Source organism: Alosa alosa, chromosome 2 (genome assembly GCF_017589495.1).
Source record: "Alosa alosa isolate M-15738 ecotype Scorff River chromosome 2, AALO_Geno_1.1, whole genome shotgun sequence".
NCBI classification, from domain to species: domain Eukaryota; kingdom Metazoa; phylum Chordata; class Actinopteri; order Clupeiformes; family Clupeidae; genus Alosa; species Alosa alosa.
In genome coordinates, this window is record NC_063190.1 from 797,211 (window position 1) to 824,374 (window position 27,164).

General features: G+C 41.5%; 1 protein-coding gene across 4 annotated transcripts in view; it reads left to right on the forward strand.

Moving 5' to 3' along the window:
• Positions 1-4,486: 4,486 nt before the first annotated feature.
• The window catches only part of ttc8 (tetratricopeptide repeat domain 8), a 28,816-nt gene continuing 6,138 nt past the window's right edge, over positions 4,487-27,164 (forward strand). The window contains exons 1-6 of one of the 4 annotated variants that reach the window (XM_048234165.1): positions 4,487-4,728; positions 22,782-22,811; positions 22,983-23,103; positions 24,260-24,323; positions 24,413-24,572; positions 26,991-27,080. In XM_048234165.1, coding sequence (XP_048090122.1) covers positions 4,615-4,728; positions 22,782-22,811; positions 22,983-23,103; positions 24,260-24,323; positions 24,413-24,572; positions 26,991-27,080 — 579 coding nt within the window. In that variant the 5' untranslated portion in view covers positions 4,487-4,614. Of the gene's footprint in view, positions 4,729-11,450; positions 18,337-22,781; positions 22,812-22,982; positions 23,104-24,259; positions 24,324-24,412; positions 24,573-26,990; positions 27,081-27,164 lie in introns of those variants that run through there. The other 3 variants (XM_048234182.1, XM_048234154.1, XM_048234173.1) reach the window with 3 other exon arrangements.

A 27,164-nucleotide genomic window follows, 5' to 3' on the forward strand; every position in this document is an offset into this window, starting at 1 on the left:
AATTAAAAAATTTCTCCTCTTTACAAACGTTGGCATAGGCATATGGTGACAGATTAATTTAACAATGTTGCTGCGTGAATCACGGTAAGCGCGAATGAAGTGGCCACTTCTTAATGGGACTCCCTGTATGGAAGTAGGCTAAGTAAAATATCGGAACTCCCCCTATTACCGTCGGTCCCGTATTTCCACCGTCTTGCGTGTATGTGTCACTTAATATCCATTTCTATACAAACCAAGGCAGCGGACTCCTAAAGAAACGCAACCACCCACACCATAGGTGTATCTAAATTAGCTATGTACCAAAAATGACATTTTACCGTGACTCGAAGAGCTGTAAACAGTGTTGTAAGGCTGCGTGTACACAACCGCTTGGAGCTCCAGTGGAATTTTAATTTCATGTCGAGAATTCTCGGTCTAACCGTTCATGTGCCGTTGAAACGGTGTAAATAGCCGACCCATCAGGCCATTACTATAACTCCGAGCGTGGTAAACAAAATCGGATATTTCAGGCAGTAAATGCTCCCGTTAAGAACCAAACCAGATTTTGTTCAAATCTACACATCTATGGCTACTGAAAAATGTAAGGTTCATTTAGTAAATGTTATTTTGAAGTGTTACGATAGAGATGTTTAAAATAAGATAAAGTTAGGATATGCCCGCTTGACAACGGCAAAGATAACTGGCTTTTGGCCATAGCAACCATCCATTTAGAACGACTGGCCTTCATAGCAACCAAGGATCTTAGCTGTGATTCATGTAGAGTATGCATGCAATGTGATGCAAAGTATAGAAAGGTGATGAAATATACAGAGACAGGTCAAGAAATATAGTGCAATGTAGACAGTAGTACACCGTTGATTTACAGAAGGTGGTTTAGAGTAATATGAATTAAATATAAATATGTGCAGTGTATTAGCAGTTATCTCATACAATAAGTAGAATAATGTATGTAGATGTAGCAGTAACATTATAATAGTAGAAATAATAATATAGATATATGCAGTGTATTAACAGAATATAATAAAACAGAATAAATATGGATATTCAATATGACAAATATATAACAGATATGTACATAACATACAGCTATGTGCAGTGTGGAAACAGTGTCATTGTAGTGCAGAAACAACATTATAAGAGTAGTAAGAATAAGTCTATGTGCAGGATGAATAGTATAAAGATCAGTAGAATAACTACAGTATGTATAAATGTAATTACAGTAGGCCTATGTACATTTGTAAATAAATAGAAAACTATGGGTGAGAGGGATAAATTAATTTTACTTAATCGTAAAAGTAAATTGCATTCAATTAAATTGCAATTAAAAATCTTTCCAGTAGGCTTTAATGTCACACAAAAAGTACAACCAAAGCTGAGCTTGATCAACTAGAACGTCTAAAGAACCAGAACTTGAGTGTAGTTTTTTGCTGGGTCCCAGGCCATGTTGGTCTGAGGGGAAATGAGAAAGTGGACAGTGCTGCTAAGCAAGCCCTCAATGAAGAAGTCACAGAATGTCAAATCCCTGCCCCAGACCTTAAACCTATACTGAACTCTTACATCTCAGATAAGTGGCAATCTGAATGGGATTAATGTACCAACAACAAGCAAGGAATGTGAATTTTGGCACATTTTCATGATCCACTGGGTCGTTATGGGCCACACAAAATACGGTGTTGCTAAAATTAGTCCTATATAGAGACATGCGTTCATGAGTATCCAGCTACATTCAATGAGTTAAGTAAAATACATTCACACACACACAAAAAACATCACCAATGTTGTGGACATTCCTTTATTCTGAGATACATCAATAGGCTCTCAAAACAATCCCAAACAGACATAAGGTCTTTATAGAGCAAATCCATATAGATTATTTGTCAAATAAACCAGTAAAACAGAATTAGGGGATGGAATATATAACATTTACACTATAGCTCATATTTTTAAAATAAATCAGTGAAAATGTATCCTGACAAACAAGCAGCATTTTAATGCCTTAGTCATAGCATGTCATTGTGAAGCGTGTAACATATGACGCGGTTTTTGATATCATGCCCTGTGGATGATTCTGCGATGTTTATAGCTAGAACGGTAAGCTTTCCCATTTATATCATGTTTATATTGTTGGAAATGTCATTTCACTAGGTTTTTACGTGGGTTAGGCCACGGCACATCCAAATAAGTAGGCCTAGGCTTAACGACCCACCGCCCGTCAGTCTCCATGGATAACATGGGAAAACTCGACCCCCTACCTGGTGGGCCCAAATGCATTTTCATCTTCCTAAAACTGTTTTTCCATGTCTCATCTCCATGATTTTCCATGTCTCATCACCAAATGATTGTTTAAACACAGATATTTGTGCATTTAATTAAAATACATGGAGTTACAGCCTGGTCGGGACGATTGAAGCTTGTTTCAATCGTCCCGACACAGACATAGCCTATCACTAGGCCTAGCTTGTTTTGCTTTCCATGTAAACAAGCATACGATATGAAAGTCTGGGATTGTGGAGAACTAAATGGTCTACTGAATAAGCATGAAGTCGAACCTTTAAATGAAAAATACTCATTAGGCTAACAATCAAAAATAACCTTTAATGACGTTTAGCCTATTGCGCATCAAAACTGGTTTATCGCCTGTAACTCCGTGATGCAATGACATAGCAGGAAGATATTTGGCTGATAGAAGGATGTTAACATGCTCTATGTTTTGATCGAAGGATGTTTGTCTATCGTCCTATGACCTAGTGACATATGTCTGTGTCGTGTTTCAATCGTCCCGACCAGGCTGTAACTCCATGTATTTTAATTAAATACACAAATATCTGTGTTTAAACAATAATTTATGGAGGTAAGACATAGAAAAACAGTTTTAGGAAGATGAAAACACATTTGGGCCCACCAGGTAGGGGGTTGAGTTTTCCCATGTTATCTATGGAGACTGACGGCCGGTGGGTCGTTAAGCTATAATAGCTTATATAAGCTATAATAGCTGGGTCGTTTGCTATAATAGCTTATAAACATGGCAGAATCATCCACAGGGCATGATATTTCAAAAACCGCTTCATACACGCTTCATGATGATGGCAATGAGTTGTTAACAGACACGTATAGCTCTGCAACAATCTATCTAAAATAAAAACCTTTTGGGCGTACCATTCATGATATGGAGTAAAAATTCGAAGTTGTTGGACGTTTATATGGCTGAAACGGTATGTTTCATTCGTCCCCTTATGATGTTTCAACTGTCCCGACCAGGAGGAACGAATAAAACATTACGCACGTCCCACTTTTGTTGTAATAATTCCTGAACGGTTTTGTTCAAAGCTGAAAATGCATCGAGGACAGATAGGTTACTAGTGACCAAATATTAGCTTTTAGTGTGGTACGATCGCAAGCCAATTGGGCAAGCCTGGGGCAGATCATAAGGAACAAAATAAATCTGGGGGTAACAAATTAGGATCGGAGCCTAAAATTGAAAATTTCTCCACATATCTCTCTCTCACACACTTTCAAATGTGCAGTGTGGGCGGCCATACTGGGCGAGATCGGTCGTAAATATGGATAGTTATACGTGTGAACTTTTTCAGGAGCTATTGGGAACTCACCCTGTACTGTATGCTTTGCTGTGCGTGTGTGCAGTTATGTTTTGTCATTATTCTTCACTTTACATACAATTTTATTTTGGCCTGTCTCATATATTTATGGAGAGAGGAGCTATATTGGCGAACTCACCCTGTAGGCTACTGTATGCTTTGCTGTGCGTGTGTGCAGAATAAAACTTCAGCAGTATCCCGTGCTCGTTTTGGGTCATCTTTATTAATAATCAACACAACGCAGAAGTCTACCCAGTTACATACGTTCTGATCTTTGTCTGGATATTTTATGTACCCCTATTTGTTATTGTTTGTTCATAGCTGTCAACCCTCCCGTTTTAATATTTTCCCGTAAATATCCCGTATTTTAACAATCTCATAACATTAGCTCTACCATCGGACTTGTCAGTCTCTGTAGGCTACTGTTGTCCTGTTGCTACACCCTTGCCCTTCCAACGAAACAGATGTTTTCAAAGCATCGTTTTGCTTGCTTGATGGCGACAGTGAGACTATTTAAGATGATGCCGTGGTTGTCGTGAGAGCATGATTCAGTGGCACCTGCATAGTGTAGGCTACGGCCGAACGCTGTGTGTATCGGCCTACCACTCAGCTACGAGTAGAGAGAGAATTCCCCCTGTTTGTATATTCACTCCAACGTTGGGGGACGAATGTTGACATTTTCCCGTATTCTGCGTGAGAAACCCTGGAAATCTCCCTTATTTTCAAAGCTCAATGTTGACAGCTATGTGTTTGCTATGTATTTCATAATTTCATCAGGTCTGGGAAACCCGGATCGCACGAGGAGGGGGGTGGGGGGGTGTAATTTGTCTTAGGAACGAAACCAGTAGGGGGCGATGAGAATACCTTTCCTCCATATGTGCAATAAAAAGAAGAAGAAAGCTTCCGTTGCTAGAGTGACAGATGGACGCCAGACACTGATCCAGCTTAACAAACAAATCGTCCGATGTCCACGCCATAAGAAATTGTCTCGAATAACGTTAAACACAGTCTGCAAGAAATGGAGGTGACCATGGATCCGTTGTTTCTCGCTTGGAGTTATTTTAGGAGACGAAAATTCCAGAAATGTTCAGACATTTGCACAAAGGTTCTGGGGGACAGTCCATATGACCAGGTAGGTGCATTTAACTGTCGTAATGTTAGCTCCTTTCACAGAAATCCCATGCATTGCGTAATAAACAAAATGGGTTTGTATTCACGCATAATACATGATGAAAACGTAACAGATGTCGTCCAATGTTATTCAGAGGCATTTACCAGGAGCGCTAACTCCACGAGATGTTCTGTTATCTAGGCTTATACGGCTCTTACGGACAGCAAAGCTGCACGCCACTCAACCTGGGGTTAACCAGAACCCGTTTAATATTAAAATGTCGCTGGGTTAATAGCCGTTTTATGTGCCTACCAATGTAACAACTTAGTTACATTGTAAGGAGGGTGTAGTCAGACAGAAAATTGCTATCATGTCATGCATTTGAAACTTTTACATTTAACTGTTGAAGATTATCTTAAGTTCCCGATGTAAAGTTAATCGAGAAGCCTGCAGCTTGCTGATCGGTCCTGTGGGGTATACTACGAAGCACGTTAGACATATCTAGGCTATGTAGACATATCGAGGCTTCACAAAGCCTTGACTCAGGGGTATACGTTAAGTGATACTACGATAGCAGTTATGTGATATATTTGTCAAACTAGGCTTTCAGCTCAGATCTGTGCGCGTTTTCGGTGTTGGGATGACGTTGGCCAATCGTGAAACGTGGAGACGCACAAGACCGCCTCTTTTTAAAAACAATTACTTCCGCATTCATGAGCGTTAGCTTAATCTAGCTTAATTTTGTGTCTAACCAGAGAATGTCTAATAAGGGGAGAACGGCCACTCTCGGAAAACTTCCGGTTTCTGAACTGGTTGCAGTTCCTTCTGTGGTTCCACATGAGGGCGCTCGTCCACGAGTGCAGAATGCATGGAGGTCTATGGAGCTGTACCCCTCAAAATCCACTTTTCTTGGGATATAATTTTTTTCCAAGTAATTTGAGTATTGCATTCGAAAGGGGGGGCAAAGAAAATACACTTGGTTGAGTATTATATTTTTTAAAGTCACTTAATTGTTCTAAAAAGCCTTTCAAATGTGTCAATGACGTCATTCATTAGCACAATGCTAGCGTGTTATGTGCAACAACGACCCAACCTGTAAGAAATCAAAAGGACATAAGTACTCGTTCATTCAACTTTTGACCTATAACCTATGTTGAAGTTATACAAACTACAATCAAATCTGAGATTTGTCAACGACAATCAGGTGAAAGAGACCAATTTAGCTTTCTAGCTCCATTGACTCCCATTCATTCTGCACTCATGGCGATCGCCCCCAGTGGAACTCTGGTGGAACTGCATCCAAAATTCGGTACAATGGGACTTAATACGGAGTGGCAAGGCTCTCCGTAGACGGGCTCTGGTCTAACCTATAACATCAAATAAATCAATTGTCATCAGTTGTTGTATGGTATGCACGTCCATAGTGGGATATTTACACGCACAGCACTATTAAGGCGCATTCGAGATCCAAAATGTTATTAGAGGCGGAGCTCCACCTGTAAGACAGAATCCTACAAGTGAGAACGTTTTTAAGACAATTGATTGGTCAGTGGGCGGTAGATTACACGATTTGAGCTATAATTTAGCACCTATAACCTCCTCCAGACCAGGATGCTACCACCGGCTAGAAACTGCAGTACCTGCTTAAATGGTTAGCAAACCGTCCATGCCCCTGTGAATACTTCACTGTTTCAAGGACAAAATCAAGAGTGTCCAAAGGGGTGAAAACCACTTTAAATCGGGTCACATTATTGACTGTTGTGTGGGCCAGCATGAGAGACAAGACCTACAAAGTTGTGTGGTGAGTTTTGCAGGGAGGTTGGTAATGTTAGATCTACAGTAGTTAACATTAGCTAGGCTACTGTAGCCTTCATACTGTACAAGTCATATCATTAATCATTAACCTAGAAATACTTCTTCGTACATTTAATGAACATTTTGTGTAATAATTCACAGCAAGTTAATAAACTGAATATGGTGGTCCAAGAGCGGTCCATGCATCAGGATGGCAGTCAGATACGAAGCACTGCACAATGTTACTAACGTTAACGTTAACCGCTTTCACACACACTATATAAAATACACGATGGTGAATATAACATTCAATACCAAAACACTATTATTTACACGATTACTCCTGAAATAACTGCTATATATTATTCAGTGAGGCGCGGTGGTTTATGGGATGAGTAGTTCCTTCACTCGGAATTTAAAATATGTACACAGTCTTGTACCTTTGACTTTTTTTGGACTTTCTCTTCGTTTTTTCACTCGAAATGATATGTTGTATGCTTATGAGTTACGCCGTAGCTGATTATCCTAAAACATGCTTTAAAACTCTTTAGATACAGATTTTTCCAAAACGTCAATGGGAGAAATGAATGGGAAATTTACTTCCTTAAACTAAGCTCTCTCGGAGCAGGGGCGGGACTGTGATGCTCTATACCCCACTGGGCTCAATAGACCTCTCCGGAATAAGTCCCGCCTCCAAATCAGCCGTGTCCACCCAACTTCCGGGCGTCGAATGTCTATGGGAAATAACATGGCGTTTCGAAATATCATACCTGTCAAACATCTGTAGGTGGCGAAGTAGAAAAAAATGGTGGGCCGATTGGTACTTCTGCCATCTAGTTTCATGTGTCGACCGGAAGTGGACACGGATGTTTCGGAGGCGGGAATTATTCCGGAGAGGTCTATGTGGGGCGGAGCGCAAGGTTGAGCTCAGCCCACGTTCAGCACGTCATTCCTCGCTGACCATGTCCATTTAGGCCTACCTGTTTCCTACTGTCTACGGAGTTAAATACGTAGCCTATCTACCAAAAAAGAAGCGTTTCATCTTTTTTTTTATCCAAAATTATTCATACCCTTTTTAAATAATCAGTGGAAACATCTTTATTTGCATTCACAGCGCTTAACATAGTTCTTAGTATGCCAAGCCTCTCCATGTCTCCACAATAATTCTAGACCACACCTTTTTAGCAGCAATCCGGGTTTTGAAGCAGGAACGATTACTTGCCATCAATGATCCAAAACATACAGCCAAACAAGGCAAGAAACGGTTAACAGAGAACAATATCAACATTTTAGAGTGGCCCAGCCAGAGTCCAGACCTCAATCCGTTAAAGTGAGCACAATGCCAGAGTGATGGCAAATATGTACAGTGTACACTGCTTCTCTAATAAAATCTAACCAAGTGTTATTAAAAAATCTAGTTAGTATTGTTTTCAGTATAAAGAGACTTAACTACCTTTCTCGTGAAATCATTTGACTTAAGATGTCTCATAAAAACAAGCAAATTTGTCTTGATAAGACTCCTTAAAATAAGTCAAAGTCTTCTTAAATGAATCCCCTTAAATCTCCTTTTAGGGCTGTCACTTTACGTTCGAAAATCGATTGCACAATCGATTGGATCAAACAACACAAGTTTCGAAAACTAAAATAGGGAATCGATTTTAACCAAATATGTACACTATTAATTTTAAACGAATTAAACAAATAAAAAGGATAGATTTATCAAAATTCACAAACAAGAATATAAGAATATAAAAGAATACCGAAGTGCAGTAAGCATTGCGGAAGCTAAAAAGAGAATTCCCACCAATTTTACATGTGCTGTGCTGCTCGTGTTTTGCCAAAAAATGGAGGACAACGCGATCAACCTGTGCAACATGAGAGAGACGAGTGATAGACCCTAATAACTTGAGGAGTTCGATGTGGAATTACTTCGGATTTTTGGTATATCAAACTATGGAGAAGAACAAAGAGGTAGGCTATGCAAACTGTGCAATCGAGTTCTATGTAGGCGAAATTTGTTTGACATTTCTAATCGTAAACACAGACACAGATACTTTGAAGACTGCAGTAATGTTTGTCACTGATGTAATGGCAGTCCACTCGGCTTATTGTTTTTCGAGAATGTTGCACTCATGTTTGTCATTGTGCCTTATAAACTTCATGCCAATAAATCATCAGAAATATTGCTGGCTTGCGTCTACAAGCGCCCTTTTTACGTTCGTCCTAATGCCTGTTGTTTGTGGATTGGCCTATATTTGGCGTTGAAAATGGAAACGTCTTTAGACATGAAAAATCAATTTTACAATCGATTCAATGAACACTTATGTCTCAAAAATCAAACAGGATTTTTTCACAAAAGTGACAGCCCTATCTCCTTTGCATTGACAAGGACTTCTGCGCTCTGCTGGGTGAGCGCCAGGCGAAGCCATGCAATGTTCCTTAGATGGAAAAAGGCATTTTGAGACATACTGTTTATGTGTGCACTAAATGAAAGTGTATTGTCCAGGTTGGAGCAAGGGATGGTGCTGCCATCTACACAAAGGGTGAAAGTTCCATCTTAGCAAAAGCTGATTTGGAGCCAATCACTAACAGCTCAGTCTTACTACTATTCAGCTTCAGGTAGTTTTGTGTCATCCACAAGTTTATGTCATGGAGGCAGGCAGTAACAGCTGGCGGAAGAGTGGCAGTGGATTTTGTAGATAAGTAGAGCTGGGTGACGTCAGCATAGCAGTGACATTGAACACCATGTTGCCAGAGGATAGTGCCAAGTAGGAGGAGGTAGATAATAAACAACAGAGGGCCCAACACAGACCCCTGGGGAACCCATCTTTTCACAGCACTACTCTGAGGCCATCTACACTATATTGTATACTTTTGTTACGTGTATCCCTTCCACATTAGACCATCGGATCAGCGTATCCGAAGTGGAGCAATTTGGATCCGCTGGAGTCCCCGAAGTCATTTTGCTCCGTAGCTGTATCGGACGAATGTGGACTGTGTGTGTAGTGTGTTGCTGAACCATCTGAAAAAAGATGATGTACAAGCCCATTTTCCCTTCCCTGATTCGTTGTGGTCGTTTCAGGTGATTATGGCCATGCTGCTTTGTTTTCGTGAGAAGTAGCCTACATTTATTCATTTGACAGCCATACAGTGAATGGCAACGGATTATTTGCAATTTAAAGATGCTAGGCTATTATATAGCCTAAATGTGTAGGCTATGTGACAAATAAATCCCTCTTGATCATTAGAAGCACTGTGTAGGCTATGTTCTATAATGTCCATCACACAAGGTCGGCTATTTTATTCGTTTGTCGTTAGTCGACAAATCTACCTGGCATTCTGTGTAAACTATGCCTATTCCACTGCAAGCGACCAATAGGCGCATATAAAGAAGTAACGGAAAACGTAGGCTCACGTAGTATCTAAATGGCTAATGGCCTCCTTACACCAAACAACTTTGACAAGATTTGGGAAAGATTCTTGAAAGATTGTAGTCTTTTGAGTAAAGCTTGAATGCGGGGCATTAGTTAAAAGACTACAATCTTTCTAGCCTGACGTAGTCATACTCAATTCTAGTCAGAATATGAGTCTGATACTGCTCCATTGGGACGTAATTATGGGGCATGTTTCAACCGATACAGGTGGGGAATGCCTATGCACTCAATTGGATAGACCTAACCAACCAGAGCAACGAAATAGCTTACCGTGAGGTGTAGGAAGAAAACACAAACCATCCTTCTTCTCCACAAATGCCTTAACATTGTTTTCTGGTCTTTTGTAAAAGTTAGTGCCGTCAATAACTCCTACAACACTCATTAGCGAAATCTAAGAGATACGTAGTAGGGTAGGCTATTAGGAAAAAACAGATAAAATAATTCTGTTGAACACTGATATGCTACAAACATGTTAAACAGCTGGGAAAGGCTGTCGCGAATCCCTCGAACAGGTGGTCAATCAGAGATTTCAAACGAACGAGGGAACAGCATGTCAACGCAACAGTGCTGTTTTCCCTTGATGAAAGTGAAACCACGAGTTTTCCCACATCTCAACTTTGGCCAAAGTTTTCAGAAATAATAGTTTTTAGTGATAAAGCCTCATTAAATAATATGCATTGTCCATATGGGGTCTTAAAAGCCATGTCTCCTTCTAGCCACAGCGTTTTTGTTTCAAACATAGGCCTAATCTAAGCGTGCTCAGATGACGTGATAGACCAGGCGCTGTTGCTCACCTGTCCATCATCATAAAGCCCGATTTGATTGGTCCGCCCGATCTAGGGCGAGCATACTTGCTCCGCAATGGAGCAATGCCAGACCGAACTTCCCGACCTCAAATGTTGTGGGCGGGACTAAGTTCGGACTGGCACCCAGGCTACAATCTTTCCAGAATCTTTCCCAAATCATGTCAAAGTTGTTTGGTGTAAGGAGGCCATCAGTTGATTTTGTTGTTGTTCTTTATACAACTCATGTAGCCTGCTGGAAACCGTGGCTGTTGACATGCAAAAAAGCCCCTACGACGGAGTTTGGGAGCAATAACTCCTTACAGTAGCCTAATGTTAATGCAGCGCGGTCACATAAAATTCACAATCAACCCAATTATACAGATTATAATACTATGCAATAGCCTAGCTGACTGACTGGGGTACATTGTATACTGCCAAGTCACAACATGCTCACCGAGAAGCTAACTTTAAACATAGTCTAAGTATTAGTGTTCGTTTGTCATTCGTCGACAAATACCTGCCATTATAATGTGAATTACTATTTGTAGCATGCTGTCTTTTGCACTCATGCAGTAGCCTAAACTTGGCAAACATCCTATTTCCCCCAGTTTTCAGATTTTATCTAATGGTTATTTACTTTTTACTTTAATTTCCCCTTTGGGATCAATAAAGTATCTATCTATCTTTATTCCCTTGCATCCATACTTATTGATTATGCGTTTGTCATGATTTTCAAGGATTTTTAAGGCTTCCCAAACTGATGGGCTACAGTGTTTGTGGACGCAGATCGGATTTGATCCGGAACTCTCTAATCTGATTCGGTGTAGTGTAGTAGAGGCCTCTGTACACACTGTACTGTATGTCCATTTGTACTGTACACTGTACTGTATATGTCACAGTCTCATGAATCTGGGACATGGGACATTAGCCACAGGCCCACTATCGAGCTAGGCCGACCAACTGCTATATTCAAGCAATTGATCATGTTCCTTCCATCCCCATTATCATCTTCCTTCCACGTAAAATCGAGATCTCGATTCAAATGCGATCTAATTTTGAAATGACCACGTTTCTGCCACATTTTTATAAAGACATCAGCACGGATGTTAATTCCAAGCCTACTTTCTTCCTTTTATATACAGTATACATAACATATGGCATGTTCTTGCATTTCCTTCTGTAGGCTATCAGGTAAAATGAGTGTGATTGTTAGTGATGCACCCTAACAGGCATTGACCAATATATAAGCCCTATTTCAGGTATATTCCTGAAATGGCAGCATATATGACATTTACCAATAATTTTCTGTTACAATTCTGCACTAGCTATGTTGTTAGAATATGGATGGACTTGAACATTTTTTAATGGTACTTGGTATTTAACAATAAAAACAAAGTAAGCAAACAAATAGCAGATATTGGTATCAGTTAAATATCAGTATTGGCCCAGAATTTCAAAATCATGAATCTCTAATATAAATTTGTGAGAGAATCGTGTCGTACATTTCTTTTATAAATGAGGGTCATTGTGATGTTTAAGCACCTGGGCTTTATCCGGTGGCCCTGACCTTTTGAGCTGGGTTTCCTTCTTTCTATCATCCATCCATCTAACTACCTTTATCCAGGTATCATCCAACCATTTAGCTATCATCCATCCATCTGTTCGCATGATCCATCGAACAGCATCATTAAATCCATCCCTGCATTTAACTGTAGCAATACATCTTTCTATTTAACAACCAGGATGGCAACCAGTTCAATTACCTTAGCAACCACTTTGCCTGCACTTGTAATTCCTTCAGGAAGTGCATCAATCTTTGCATGCAGTAAGTGTTAGATAACCACACCACCTCAACCATCACCATGAACACTGGCGTATCACAGGAATGTGTGCTGAGCCTTCTCCTTTACTCCCTCTTCACCTACGACTGCACACCTGTACATGGCTCTAACACCATTGTCAAGTTTGCAGACAACACTACAGTGATTGGTCTCATCAGCAACAACGATTAGACGGCCTACAGGGAGGAGGTCCAGACCTAACATTGTGGCGCACTGAAGACAACCTGGCTCCAAGAACACCAAGAGGACCAAAGAGCTCATTGTGGACTTCAGGAAGTCTTACGCTAGCACACACACCCCCATTCTCATCAACGGGACTGAGGTGGAGTGTGTCACCAGCTTCAAGTTTCTGGGTGTCCACATCTCTTTGACCCTCAACACCTTTACCCTGATTGAGAAGGCTCACTAGCGTCTCTTCTTCCTGAGGAGACTTAAGAAGATCCACCTGTGTCCTCAGATCCTGGTGAACTTCTACCACTGCACCATCGAGAGCATTCTCACCAACTATGTCACAGTCTGGTATGTCAACTGCTCCGAAAGCACTGCAGAGGTTGGTGAAAACTGCCCAATGCATCACCGGTTCCTCACTCCCCTCCATCAAGGCCATCCAGGGCAAGCGTCGCTTGCGTAAGGCGCGCAGTATCAAAGACTGTTCTCACCCCAACCACAGACTGTTCACCCCACTTATTTGTATGTCCTGCAGCTGACATGGAACGTTATTAACCGGTCCGGGAACTTTATTTTTTTGTTCTAACCGGTTCAGGAACGTCAATTTTAGGGTTGAACCAAAAACCAGAAACAGAATACTGTTTCTGTTCGGAATGAACCAATTGGATAAACATTCTGGTTCAAAGCCCTGTGTTGTTCATAATACATTGCTCATAATACATAACCATATTTATTCTGCTCTTATAAGGTAACTGCTAATACACTGCACATATTTATATTTAATTTATATTACTGTAAGCCACCTTCTGCAAACCAACTATATTATACTATCTACACTGTACTATATTTCTTGTCCTGTCTATGCACCACCTGTCTATACTTTCTACTGTATATCACATTGCACTTTTCTGCTTTTTTGCACTTCGACTTCTCCGAACACCCAAAGCCCTTTACAGTGTCATGCCTCACATTCACCCATTCACACACACACACACCGATGGCGGAGGCTACCATGCAATGCACCTACCTGCTCATCGGGAACACTGGGGGTTGTCTTGCTCAAGGACACTTTGACAGGGTCAGGAGGAGTTGAAATCAAACCAGCAATCTTCCAGTTGCTGGATGATGACTCTACCTCCTTAGCTACTGCTGCCACTGCACTAATATAATCTTATACTAAGATAAAATCTAGTTAGTATTGTGTTTAGTAAATATACTTACTTTGAGCTTTCTTGTAAGATTATTTGACTTAAAATCAGTCAAAATCTTAACATAAGCCATTAAAAACAAGTAAATTTATCTATCTTAAATTAAGATACATTTACTTAATCCATTGGCAGATCAATTTGCTTGTTTTTATGTCTTAATTTAAGAAGATTTCGACTTATTTTAGGACAAAGAATCTTACAAGAAAGCTCAAAGCTTTGCATTATCTATCGTCTATCTTCCCCATCTATTTCATTCATTACCTCCCACATTCTCTCAGGACACTTTCACACCTGGCTCTTTGAATCGGAATGTACAGTGTTTCCCTGAAAAGATCGGTTCGATTAGATTAGATTGTGAAAGCAGCAATTCGCACTCCTTTTCAAAAACAAACGGGCCGAGAGCGCTTGGAGGAGGTGGTCTCGACTTGTTTCCAATCGATCTCTCGCGGTTTGTTTGCAGTGAGAAAGCAATCGGGCCAGTGTAGTGGAACAACTCCCTGTTGCGGCGATCTGCCGGGAGGTGTGCCTGTGTGCGGGTGCATGTGACCGCGGCCTTGCTGCTACAAACGCGTAACGGTAAGCGTGCAGCTCCACAGCGCGCTTCAGCAGGTGAGCGAAATCTGACTAATTAGCCGCACACGGCAGAAACCCCCAGACAATGAAGCGACGCGAGTTTGTTCACTTGTTTGCAACGCAGCTAAGAACAGAAGAAAAAGGAGAAATTGCTGAAGGATCGCGGAATTAAAGCTCATGGGAAAAAGGAAAAGATCAAAAGGGCTAACGGTAAGCTCAAATGTATTTATTGGACTCTGGACGCTGTTTAAATGTGATTGCTGGCTACGTAGTAGTCTGTCTATGGACAAGTGAAATGTGTTGTCTGTTGATTTGAGATGCATTGCCTGTTTATAGGTTGTAATAAGTTAATTCTGAGCTGTTTAAACTATTTATTAAACTTTAAGATTATTTCCTGCACAGTAATGGTTATGCTAATTTACAGTAAAACGTTTTGAATGCTTAATTTCATTTCGTTAAAATTATGATTGGAATACATGTCATATTGTGTGTGTGTGTGTGTGTGTGTGTGTGTATATATAAAATCTGTATAGACATCTAGGTTAAACATAAGGTAAAACAGGTTAAATTAAAATGGGTTTGAACTGGCTTTCTGCTTATTTAATGCCTAATTGGTAATATATCTATACTGTTTGCCACTGTTTGCCTGGGCTGATAAATTAACCATTTCATTGTTTATGTTTAAAATTGCCTTATTTAAATTAACTTTTGTGCTTTGTTGTGTTTGATGGAAAATGCTAAACTTTATTTAAATTGTTTATTTTTTGTATGTTTAAAGGTTTTTCACCTTGCTTGTTTACTGGTCAAATAAATTGAACAACGAGTCTGGTCTGGTCAAGTCCTTCCCTTTTCAAGTGTGGGAAGCCATGATGTTTAAATACACTTGCCAGTGAAAAACCGCCTGTGACCAGTGACCAGCAAAGACTCCACCTGCGGCCACAACCAAGAGGGACGACACTCCACCTGGGGGCCTAGAGGATAAAGCTTGCGGTCCCGTCAACTGAAGTGAACAAAATGGCAAAGTCACTCAACGATTTGAAAGTAGAGAGGACCACAGCTAAGAGACTTTTCTCTCGTCTTGCCAATAGCATTACAAGGAACCACACAGAGATGTCTATAGAGGAGTTAAAAGAGAACTTCAAGAAGCTTACACAAGAGAGTTCCAGAGTCATGGAGGCAAACGAAGAAATAGAGGCTGCTTACATGGCAGAGGCCAACGCAGCTACTGCAGAGGAACTGGACGAATTACTAAGAGCCGACATAGAAAAGACAGAGGAATATTGTAAGCAGAAGACTAAAGAAGTTAAACTCCTAATTCGAGAGACACTCTGGGACGTATATGGAGAAAAAGAACTGTCCCTAGCTTTACATGTTGCAGAGAGTGAGTGCAAGAATGTCTCCTCCACCCAGCTAGACATAACTGGAGGCGTATGAGTTTATGCTGACCCACTTAGAGAAGTTGGTACTCAAGGCAAAGGAACCAGAACTGGAACCGCTGGGCTCCGCCTGCCGAGCAAGGAGACGCTGATGGCCTTCTAAGAGCACTTGAGGTGCACCTCCCCCAGCTCGTGTCGCGGAAGGCCGCCTTCATTAAAGCAAGGATAAAACCGGACACTGAAGACCCCCCAGACCGCCGTTTAGCTCCAGTGGCAGCGATAAAGCTAAAGGCTACAGCCCTACCAAAGTTTGCCGGTAACCAGCGAGGCTACTACAGATGGAGGCAAGAATGGGAGTCTCTGCAGAAACAAGGTGAACCAACCGGCTCCAAAGAGGTAAAGAAATTTCAACTGCTCGATAGCTTCGATGAGAAGGTGGCCAGAGACCTATGCCTGTCAACATACAACTCATCAGACGAGATCTTCCGAATCCTGGAGAACCGGTTTGGGAACCAAGCCACCATCGCTCTCGAGATCATCGAGGAGCTACAAGCAACTCCACCAGTCAGGAGCGGCCAGCCAAGAAAAGTCATAGAGCTAACTGTGGAAAAAGGCCCTTTATGATTTAAGTGAACTGGATAATGCAGATGCCATAAAGAACCCGATAGTGACTAAATCCATCGAGGGCAAGCTCCCAGAAACTCTAAAGAAAGACTGGCTCACCTATGCTGCTGTTCAAGATGCCTTCTGCAATGTAGCATCCAGGGCATACAACTCCACTGCAGCTGAAAGAGGGCTTCTGGAGGACAACCGTTTAAACGAATACCCAGTGATCCTAATGCTCCTTGATGTCACTGCCAACGATGGACAAAGAATCGGGACCCTCATTGACCTGGCATCAGACACGAACTACATAACACACAGAGCTGCGAGCAAGTTGAACCTGAGCAGTGAAGATGTGACACTGGTGGTTTACGGCATTCGAGGGATGAAAGTGTCAAGTCACATCAACTGATCTGCTATGGACTTTTATAAAATTGCAGAAGTTCCAGCCGTCAAGTTGCAGAAGATCTTCCCGGATGTTTCCCTCAAGGACCTTGCAAGACCAAGTGAAATACAACTCCTGATCAGCCACAAAGAAGGGCAGCTGGTGTCCCAGAAAGTTCGTTCCGTCGGTGACCTGGTGTTCTGGGACGGCCCACTCGGCAAAACCATTGGAGGCACGCACCTGGACCTCTTTGAAGAAGTCACCTTAATGGCCCATACGTCAAAGACACACTTTGCAAGATCCATGAGAACTGCAGCAGTTAAATACTTAACTCACCTGTAAAGATCCAGTCTCCTGCCAGTCCCCTGACCATCCCAGCACCCAGTCCAATACAGCCACTAGCAGCAGAGACTTTCTGAAGTGGTGGAAATGGGAAAGCATCGGAGCCGCTTGTGAGCCGAGATGTGGAGGATGTCGCTGCGGGAATTGCCAACCCGGGGGGAAAGAAATGGCGCTGGCTGAAGAGAGAGAGATGGAGATGGTGAGGAACGGAGATCACCACAGCCTTGAACCACACTGGCACGCCAAGTATCCTTGGACCGAGGATCCAGCATCTCTACCCAACAACAGGAGAGCGGTTGAAGCCACATTCCACAGAACAGAGAAGCAGCTGGCGAAGGAAGCAGAGTGGAAAATGGCTTATGCTTCGCAAGTCCATGAAATGGTTCATCGCAAAGCTGCAGTGAAGCTGTCCAAGGAAGTTCTGCAGAGCTGGACCGAGCCAGTGTGGTACATAAGTCACCTGATTGCACCAAATCCACATTCAGTCTCCACCCCAGTGTGGCTAGTATGGAACAGCAGCCAGAAGTACAGAGGCCTGAGCTTGAACGACATACTGATCAAAGGTCCTGATGTTCTGAATCCGATCAGAGCTGTCCTGCTGAGGTTCCGAGCTGGTGTTTTTGCTGCCCTTGGTGACATCCGCAAGATGTACAACTCTGTCTGGCTGGAAGAAAGAGAGGTCCACCTGCACAGGTTCCTGTGGCGCGACACTGAAGATGCAGAGATAGAGGATTTCGCCATAACAAGAGTCGACATCGGGGACAAACCTGCTGGTTGCATAGCCCAAGTCGCCATGCGAGAGACCGCTAACTTGCCTCCATTCAGCCACTTCAAAGAAGAGAAACATGTGCTGGAGGAAGACTCCTATGTCAATGACATCCTAACCTCTCACAACAACCTCGACCACCTGAAACTCCTCACGTCCAACATCGAGCAGATCCTTAAAGCAGGAGGATTCTTCATGAAGCCCTGGGTCTACTCCGATCAAAGTGGCAGGAAAGGGCCGAGAGGTGAGAAGATGGAGTCAAAGACCATGATCCTGCCAAACCAGCTTACTGAAGAGGATAACAAAGCCCTCGGCCTTGGTTACACCATTGACGATGACAAGCTACACGTCATGGTGGCAGTGAACTTTTCCAAGTTCTTCCTTGTAGGCCTACACATTAAGCTACAAGTTTATTCATTACATTACATTACATTTGGCTGACACATTTTTAACCAAAGCGACTAACAACATGGTAAACAGTTTAAGTTTTAAAGCAATGCTCTCAACAATTTTAGGATAATTTAAAAACGGTAGAGTACAGTAAGAATGAGTGCTGTTATTAAACAGTTGAGTGTCAGTTCAAGACAGGTGATAAGTTCTAGGATCAGCAAGACTTGTTGTAAGTAGTGCTATGAGAGGAGATGTTCTCTAAAGAGCTGGGTCTTCAGGAGTATTTTGAAAATGGAGAGGGATGTCCCTGCCCTTGTAGGAACTGGCAGTGTGTTCCACCAACGAGGAACAACAGATGAAAAAAATTTGGATTGGCCTGAGCATACCGGTGGTAGAGCTAGACGTCGTTCTTCTGAGGAGCACAACGGTCTGAAGGTAGCGTATGTCTGTATGAGGGCATTCAAGTAGCTGGGAGCAGAACCGGAGACTACTTTGTAGGCAAGCGTTAGAGCCTTGAATTTGATGCGGGCCGCCATAGGTAGCCAGTGTAGCTGGATGAGCAGCGGGGTAACGTGCCCTTTTGGGTTGGTTGTAGACCAGGCGCGCCGCCACGTTCTGGATCATCTGAAGGGGTTTCACTGTGCAGGCTGGGAGACTTGTCAGGAGGGCGTTGCAGTTGTCAAGTCATGAGATGACTATGGCCTGGACCAGGAGTTGGGTAGCATCTTGAGTCAAGTAAGTCCTGATTTTCACGACCGGGGGACTGAGGCAACATGATCTGAGAAGGTTAGTTGGTTGTCGAGAACAACTCCTAGATTTCTTGCAGTCCTGGTAGGTGAAACGGACCGGGAGTCAAATTTGATGTTGATGTCGTGGTGTATGGTAGGTTTAGATAGAGATAGAGATAGATAGATACTTTATTGATCCCCAGGGGAAATTCAAGCAAGATGGGAGGACCAGCAGTTCAGTTTTTGAGAGGTTCAGCTGTTCAGATGTGCCTTCATCCATGTGTCTGAGAGGCAATCCGAGATCCATGCTGAAACCAAGGGGTCATCAGGTGGAAAGGACAAATAGAGCTGCGTGTCGTGAAGCCATGTGAGAAGCCATGTGAATGGATAATCTGTCCCAAGGAGGTGGTGTAGATAGCAAAGAGAAGGGGGCCCAGCACTGAGCCCTGGGGGACCCCTGTGGTGAGATAGTGAGGTGCAGATGGCTGTCAAAGCCATGATACGTTAAACGAGCGTCCTGTGAGGTAGGATTCAAACCAGGAGAGAGCAGAACCGGAGATTCCCATGTTACAGAGTATAGAGAGAAGGATGCGTGATTAACTGTGTCAAAGGCAGCCGATAAGTCAAGCAGAATGACTACTGATGACCGAGCGGTCGCCCTGGCTTCCTTTAAGGCTTCTGTTACAGACGGCAGAGCCGGTTTGGTAGAGTGGCCGCTTTTGAACCCAGACTGATTTGGATCCAGAAGGTTGTTCTGTGAAAGGAAGTCAGAGACCTGTTTGGAGACTGCTCGTTTAATGCCTTTGGATAGGAAAGGCAGGAGTCAGGACAGGGCGGTAGTTCTCGACTTGAGCAGGGTTGAGAAGCAGGGTTGAGAGAAGTTTTCTACCCGGGCCGTTTTGAACGCTGTCGGAAATGTGCCAGAGGTTAGAGAGGTATTGATCACATGTGTGATAGCTGGTGCGATGGTCGGGCTGATGGACTGAAGTAGGCTCGTAGGTATAGGGTCCAACGAGCATGTGGTAGGACGGCTACATGTCAGGAGTCTAGATACTACACTCTCGGAGAGAGTCGCGAATGCTGAAAAAGATGTTCCAGTAGCCCCTAGAGGTTGTAGGAGTGCAGTATCTGAGTCTGATGCGTTTTGTGGGCATGTAGAGAATTGACTGCTGATTGCCGCCACTTTGTTTGTTAATAGCTATTTGAAGGTTGAGAAGTTTTCGAGTGTCTGTTGCGCTGTTGATTTTGTCATTGTAGAAAGCCGTCTTAGCAGCAGTGATGCTGATTGAGAAGGAGGTTAGGAGTGTCTGGTAGTTTTTGAGGTCATCAGTTAGTTTGGATTTGTGCCATTTCCTCTCCTATTCAACTTTTAACAGAGTAGAGATCTAGCTAGCCTATGTTTTGAATGTTTTAAATGAATGTATTTTAGGCTTGCATACATAGTATAAGTATAAGTAAGTATATATACTCTTTTGATCCCGTGAGGGAAATTTGGTCTCTGCATTTATCCCAATCCGTGAATTAGTGAAACACACTCAGCACCCAGTGAACACAGTGAGGTGAAGCACACACTAATCCCGGCGCAGTGAGCTGCCTGCAATAACAGCGGTGCTCGGGGAGCAGTGAGGGGTTAGGTGCCTTGCTCAAGGGCACTTCAGTCGTGCCTAGTGGTCAGGGTTCGAACAGGCAACCCTCCGGTTACAAGTCCGAACCGCTAACCAGTAGTACAACAGCTGCTCCCTTGGTTGTACATACGCCCATATGGAGCTCTTATAACAAGTTAAATGTGGGGTGAAGTGTTAGGCGACTTCGGGATAGTGCCTTCAGCTATGAAATGTGACCAATCAGGAAACAATTGCGCTTGGGTTTGTTTGTAGATTAATCTCACGTGGGTTTGTTAGATCATTATGTTCCGATTTGATCACTCACCAAAGATCACATTCAGTTGCTGTCTGTCTATCTGTCTGTTTATCTATCTTTTCTCCATCTTCATCTTGGTAGATCTCTCTATCTAGTACAGGTCAGGTTACACCCACAGCTGAGAGAAAACTGCAAGTTATTAAAATTAAAATAAATCTAGTTGGTATTGTTTTTAGTAGAAAGACACTAACAGTACCTAGCGTTCTTTCTAAGATCAGTTTGACTTAAATTAATAGGAGTTTGACTTTTTTTTAATTTTAAGGCATCTTATCAAGACATTTGCATACAACATCTAGTTGCTACTGTTTTCAGTATAAAATGACTTACCTAGCGCTTTCCCTTCACATCATTTGACTTAATTTAAGAAGAGTTTGACTTCTTTTAAGCTGTCGCATCATGAAAAAAAGCAAATTTGTCTGCCAGTGCATTGAGTAAATTTCTCTTAATAAGACTCCTTAAAAAGTTTTCTTAAATGAAGTCAAAATGATCTTTCGAGAGAGCTAGGTTAAGTGCTAGGTAATACTAAAAACAATACCAAATAGATTTTTTGACCTTAAAGGTTGTATCAGCTATTTCAGGCCCAAAAAAGGCCCAAACATAAATGATCACATTCATCTAATCTTTCGATCCGCTAGCTGTCTGCCCCATAAGCAGGCAGTCAAAAAACGCATCTCTGTAGGCAGCCTAGGCTCCTAGGGTTGGCAACCCACTCAAAGGCAAAATAAAGTGTTTCAACCAATAACCGACGAGATGTGAGTTTAGGAGAGTTTTAATTGCACAGGAGGGAGGGGGAGGGAGTAATGAGCTAGCTCTCTGTTTTGTTTGAACATCAACAGAAGTGATGTATCCCCGCTATCGCTGATACAACCTTTAATATAAGATTAATAGTACTTGAGATTTTATTTTTTGCAGTGCAGGCAGCCAAATTTGTTTTGTTGCATGCCACATTTCCTCAATGCACTGGCAGCCAGATTTGTTAGTCTTAAAAATAAGTCAAACTCTCATTAAATTAAGTGAAATTATTTAATGAGAAAGCGCTAAGTCTCTTTAGAAATACTAAAAACAATACTAGCTAGATTTTTTGATCTTGATATAAGATGAATAACACTTGGTTAGATAAGCAGTTTTTGCAGTGAATACTAGACACTGCAAAAACTGTGTATCTAATCAAATCTAACCAAGTCTTATTACTCTTATATCAAGATCAGACAATCTAGTTGGTATTGTTTTCAGTATAAATATACTTACCTAGCGCTTTCTCATAAAATCATTTGACTTAATTTAAGAAGAGTTAGATTTCTTTTAAGACATCTCATTCTGAAAACAAGCAAATTTGTCTACCAGTGTGTTAAGCAAATTTATCCTAAACACTAGGAAATTTGTCAGCCAGTGTGTTGAGTAAATTTGTCTTGATAAACATTAAAATGAGTCAAAGTGTTCTTAAATTAAGTCAAAATGATCTTTCGAGAGAGCGCAAGGTAAGTCTCTTCATACTAAAAACAAAACCAAATAGATTGTTTGATCTTAATATTAGATTAATAACACTTGGTTAGATTTTATTTTTTGCACTGTAATTCTGAATATTTTATTTTTTGAAGAAACCCTCAGCACATGATTTGAATTATTTCACATTATCTCACTTTTACCTTTCTCTGTATGCCGTAATTATTTTCTAGATTGGTTAAATGTATTCATTTATTTTCTTTCATTATATCCTTTCTATCTGTTTATCCTCTTTTTGTATTTACATCCTCCTCCAAGGAGTCTGATTCGGCTCTACCTATCTCCGAGGTAATGTAACTTATTTTCCTTCTTGTTTTCAGGAGTTGATCCTATACCTTGCCTCTTACTCCATTTCTATCTAACTCTATCCCCCCCTTCACTTCTGAGGTGTATATGACAACAGACAAGTAAACATGTTTACCTTAAAATGTTGGTGTGACTGAAGTTTTTATTGTGCAGGCAGCATGGAGCTTAAAGACACGGGCCCTGACTGAGATGGTATATATAGATGAAGTGGATGTAGATCATGAAGGCATTGCTGAAATGATGCTGGATGAGAGTTCCATTGCTCAAGTTGCTAGTAAGTGAAATGTTTGTCCCAATGTAATGTATTCTCATTCTATTTTGCGCTCATGTCACGCCGGTTCACACAGCGACTTTTAGTAAGCAGGGAGAACCCATAAAATGATCAAGATTTGAAGCAGATTATAGCCTTTGATCATTCATGGAACCGTGCATTGGCTTGAGAAGTGCTGGAGAAATTAAAGCTTACGGCCATCCTTCCCATCCCTTGTCTATTGCTATTGTGATAATTGTGCAGTCGAACCACTGATGGAACACATAGGAGTTGGTTGGGCTCATCAGTGCACCCATCCACCCCAATACACAACACACGCAACCACCTTTTGCTCCCGCATGTTGGACTCGAGGTATGCCATTTGGGCGGACTGGTGTAGCCTAACAACTTGTAGGGTAGGCAAGGCGTCATTTAAAATGTTACATGCCAAAATGTTATACGCCAACACGCTATAAAACGGCCATAGCCTATATCATGTACAACTCACAAAACCATTTCACACGCATGCATAGGCTACTTCAAAAGTTATCTGCTAAGGAGCGGGAGGGCATACAGAGACAGCCTGTAGAAATGAGCATGAGATAAAATCGCACTGCTGCAACAAGTGGTTAAAATTGATCAGCTTGTATGGCGATGATCAACACACAGCAAAAACTAGGCTAATAATGATAGCCTGCCAGTTATTAGCTACCTTTATAAGATCCACAGAACGTTTTTCAGAGTTCCACATTGGGCTACTTCAGTTATGAAGAATAAAGCAACGTTAACGCACCAGGAAACGTGAGGCAAAATTACGATGGTGGTAACCCTGGACATTCAGTAATGCTGTTGTCAGCAGCATAGCCTATCATGAGCTGCATTCAACTATTGGTCCAGATGCCTAATCAATGGCCTATTCTTAAAACTTCCATTTCCATGAATGGATGTCGGGTTTTTTTCATGCAAATCTGTGCAGTGTGATCTATTCACTGCTGTAGATGCTGTAGCTCTTTGTATGCAAAATTATCGTAGCGAAAGTTTTTTTTCATCACAACGAATTTCGTCCTTGGTGTGGACTAATAAGAATGCATGTGTTTAATAGGCTGCATAATTTTGGACTCTGTGTGTATGGGCCTTAAGACTTTTTGTGAAATGTTAATTATTCTATGTGCTTTGTAAGGGCCAGGAACATCTCTGAGGCTGCCAGGGACAAGCCAAGGAGGAGGCCCTAGTCCAGCTGTCAGGTTTTGTATGGATTTTCCATTCTTAGAAGATCAAACATCAAGCAGGTATTTTGGCTTTTCCATAACTGGAATGTATCCTTTAACTTTAGGCCCATGACCCAGTCTGGTCGCCCTATTACTGGCTTTGTGAGACCCAGCACACAGTCAGGAAGGCCAGGCACTATGGAGCAAGCCATCAAGACCCCACGAACTGCCCACACAGCTCGGCCAGTCACAAGTTCCTCTGGGAGATTTGTTAGACTTGGAACGGTACTTGCATTGAATGACTTTTTAATCATTAACAACACAGATATAAGGGTCATTCTATAAATCAGGGTTAATTTCGGATCTCCAAAATTAACCTTTAGTTATTTTCCAAAAAATAATCTTTATTGAGTCAGTTTTCGAACTCGAAAACTGAGTTGCTACTATTTTCGTTTTGCGGTTTATTAAAACATGCATTCATGGTTTGAATTCTAAAGTGTTGATTTATTTTTGTAACTGTGTAAGGGGAGAAAGGTGAATGAAGGAAGAAATGGTCTTCAAGGCAGAGTCTCTAGGTTTCAATCACTTCAAGCACCTCCTATACGCCAGAAGAAAAAAAAACATGAAAAATAAAAACTTGAAAAACTTGTCCCCAAAATAGTAATTCCACAACTAACAGTCCAACAGCAAAGGTAAAGCAATCTCTTCAAAAAACTCCAGCAAGACAAAAGAAGGAAAAGGCCGATCTAACCTGGTTTAATTTAATTTAAGTTAATTTAATTTATAGAGCGCCAAAACATTACACACGTCTCATGGTTCAGAGAGAGCCCATGAGTAGCAGTGGCGGGGAAAAAACTTCCTAGAATTGGAGATGCATATAGGAAGAAACCTCGAGCAGATCCACGACTCAAGGGCCTGACCCATCTGCCTAGGGTCAGTTACAGGGCAGTAAGGTCTGTATACATGATAAGTAAGAGGTTAGGTGTAGAGAATAGAACATGGTGTTTAAAGCCACCTGAGGTATATGTTACAAAGAGGTAGGATGGTTACATATCCAGTATGATAATGCATGAATCCTATGTAGTGTCAGAAAGTTCAAATAGTCCCGTGTAGGGAATGAATTGTCCATAGGGATTAGGAGTTGTAGTGGGTCATTAGGCTGCATGGGCCAGGTGTCCGGGTAAGGGGAGGGCAACAGGCGATGGTAGGGCAGTCATAGGGATGGGACTTCAGGTTCGATGAGGGCCAAACACAAGGATGGCTGATGACTGGTAATGGTTTACCTCACAAGTGAGGCAAGGGGGAAGAAAGAGAGAGATATAGAGTGGGTTAGTATTGTTATGGTACTATATAGTGTTATACTAAAGAGAGAAAAGGCAAGAGAGGGAGAGTTGAGAGAGAAGGGGAGAAGAGGGAGTTGAACGGCAAGACAGAGAGAAGAGTCTTCAGTGCTCGGGCCCTAATAATCTTTCCAAAAACAATAGGGCCATGCACCCTTCGGTGCTCGGGCCATCATTTTGAGTTGACAGAGTTGAGCTGTTTTGCTACACTTTAAATGTACCCTGAATTATAGAATGATCCATAAGCATATGAATATCTTCATAAATGTAAACATTTGAAGAGTTTGATTTCAAAATGCTATATCCACCATTTTAATGAATTTTCATAAATAATTTTTCCCATTTTGTTTTCCAAGTAATTTCAGTAGAACTGTAATTGGGTATTGTTATTTGATATAGATTTACTCAATCAAAACAACACAACTGCAATTTGATTGATATTACCTGAAATAAACAATAGCATGACATTAGGGCCCTATTTTGATCCAGCGCAAAGCGTTTTCTTATCACGACACAAAGCTTATTCCTATTGTACACTCCGATTTTTCGCCATGCTTTCTCTTTTATTGAACAATGCGCCAATTAAGGTGTGGTATAGCGCATTATTTAAAAATCACTATCTAAAAAGCATTACGCCACTGACCAAGAAAAACCTGGTCTATAGCGAAAGGTGCATATGAAGCACAGCTGAAGACGCGAGATGTAAGCAGGTTTTTTTCACGAGATGTAAGCAGGTTTTTTTATTCAGTCATTTGAATATTATTGGGGTAAGTGTTGCTTTTTTCAGGATATGTTTTCGATGGTAACCCATTGTCAGTCAATAGTGAAAGTAATTAACTGTGTATAACTGTTTTGTTGTTGACTATGACACCACGGTGAAGTTAGTTTCACTTTGCCAATGAGTTCAAATAATAGACGAATGCAGATGCGTATAGGCTCTGCTAGGTTTTAGTAAAGCCATATGATTCCTTCAAATGCGCCGCTGACTATCAAAATACTGCTGCGCTGTTTGAAGATGCGCTGTTTGAAGTTGAGCTGCTTGCTGTTAAAGAGAATGACAGATGTCATTTTCATTGGTTTAAAGGATGTTATGCCCAAAACACACCCATGAGTGATTAAGAAACATAAGACCAGCCTTTTTGCGCCAGGCCCGGATGTTTGATAACAAAACAAAACAGAACAAGAACAAAAACCCCAATGTGGTCTGGACAAACCCCGAAATTTGTTTAAGCTGTTCGCCAGTGACCATGTGTTTTAGATCACCTAGATATAGCCCTTAATGTTTGTAAAAATGGAGATATAGCATTTTGAAATCAAACTCTTCATTTTTAATTTTAATTTTTAACTTTTTATTTTGTGTTAGGCATCCATGCTAACCAATCTAGATGGGCCATTTATTAACCTGTCTAGGCTCAACCTGACGAAATATGCTCAAAAACCCAATATGTCCAAGGTAGGTCAAATGTTGAAGGCCTTATTTTTATTTATTCAAATTCAGTCTTCAAATCTGATAAACAACTGATTGAATTGCCAAATC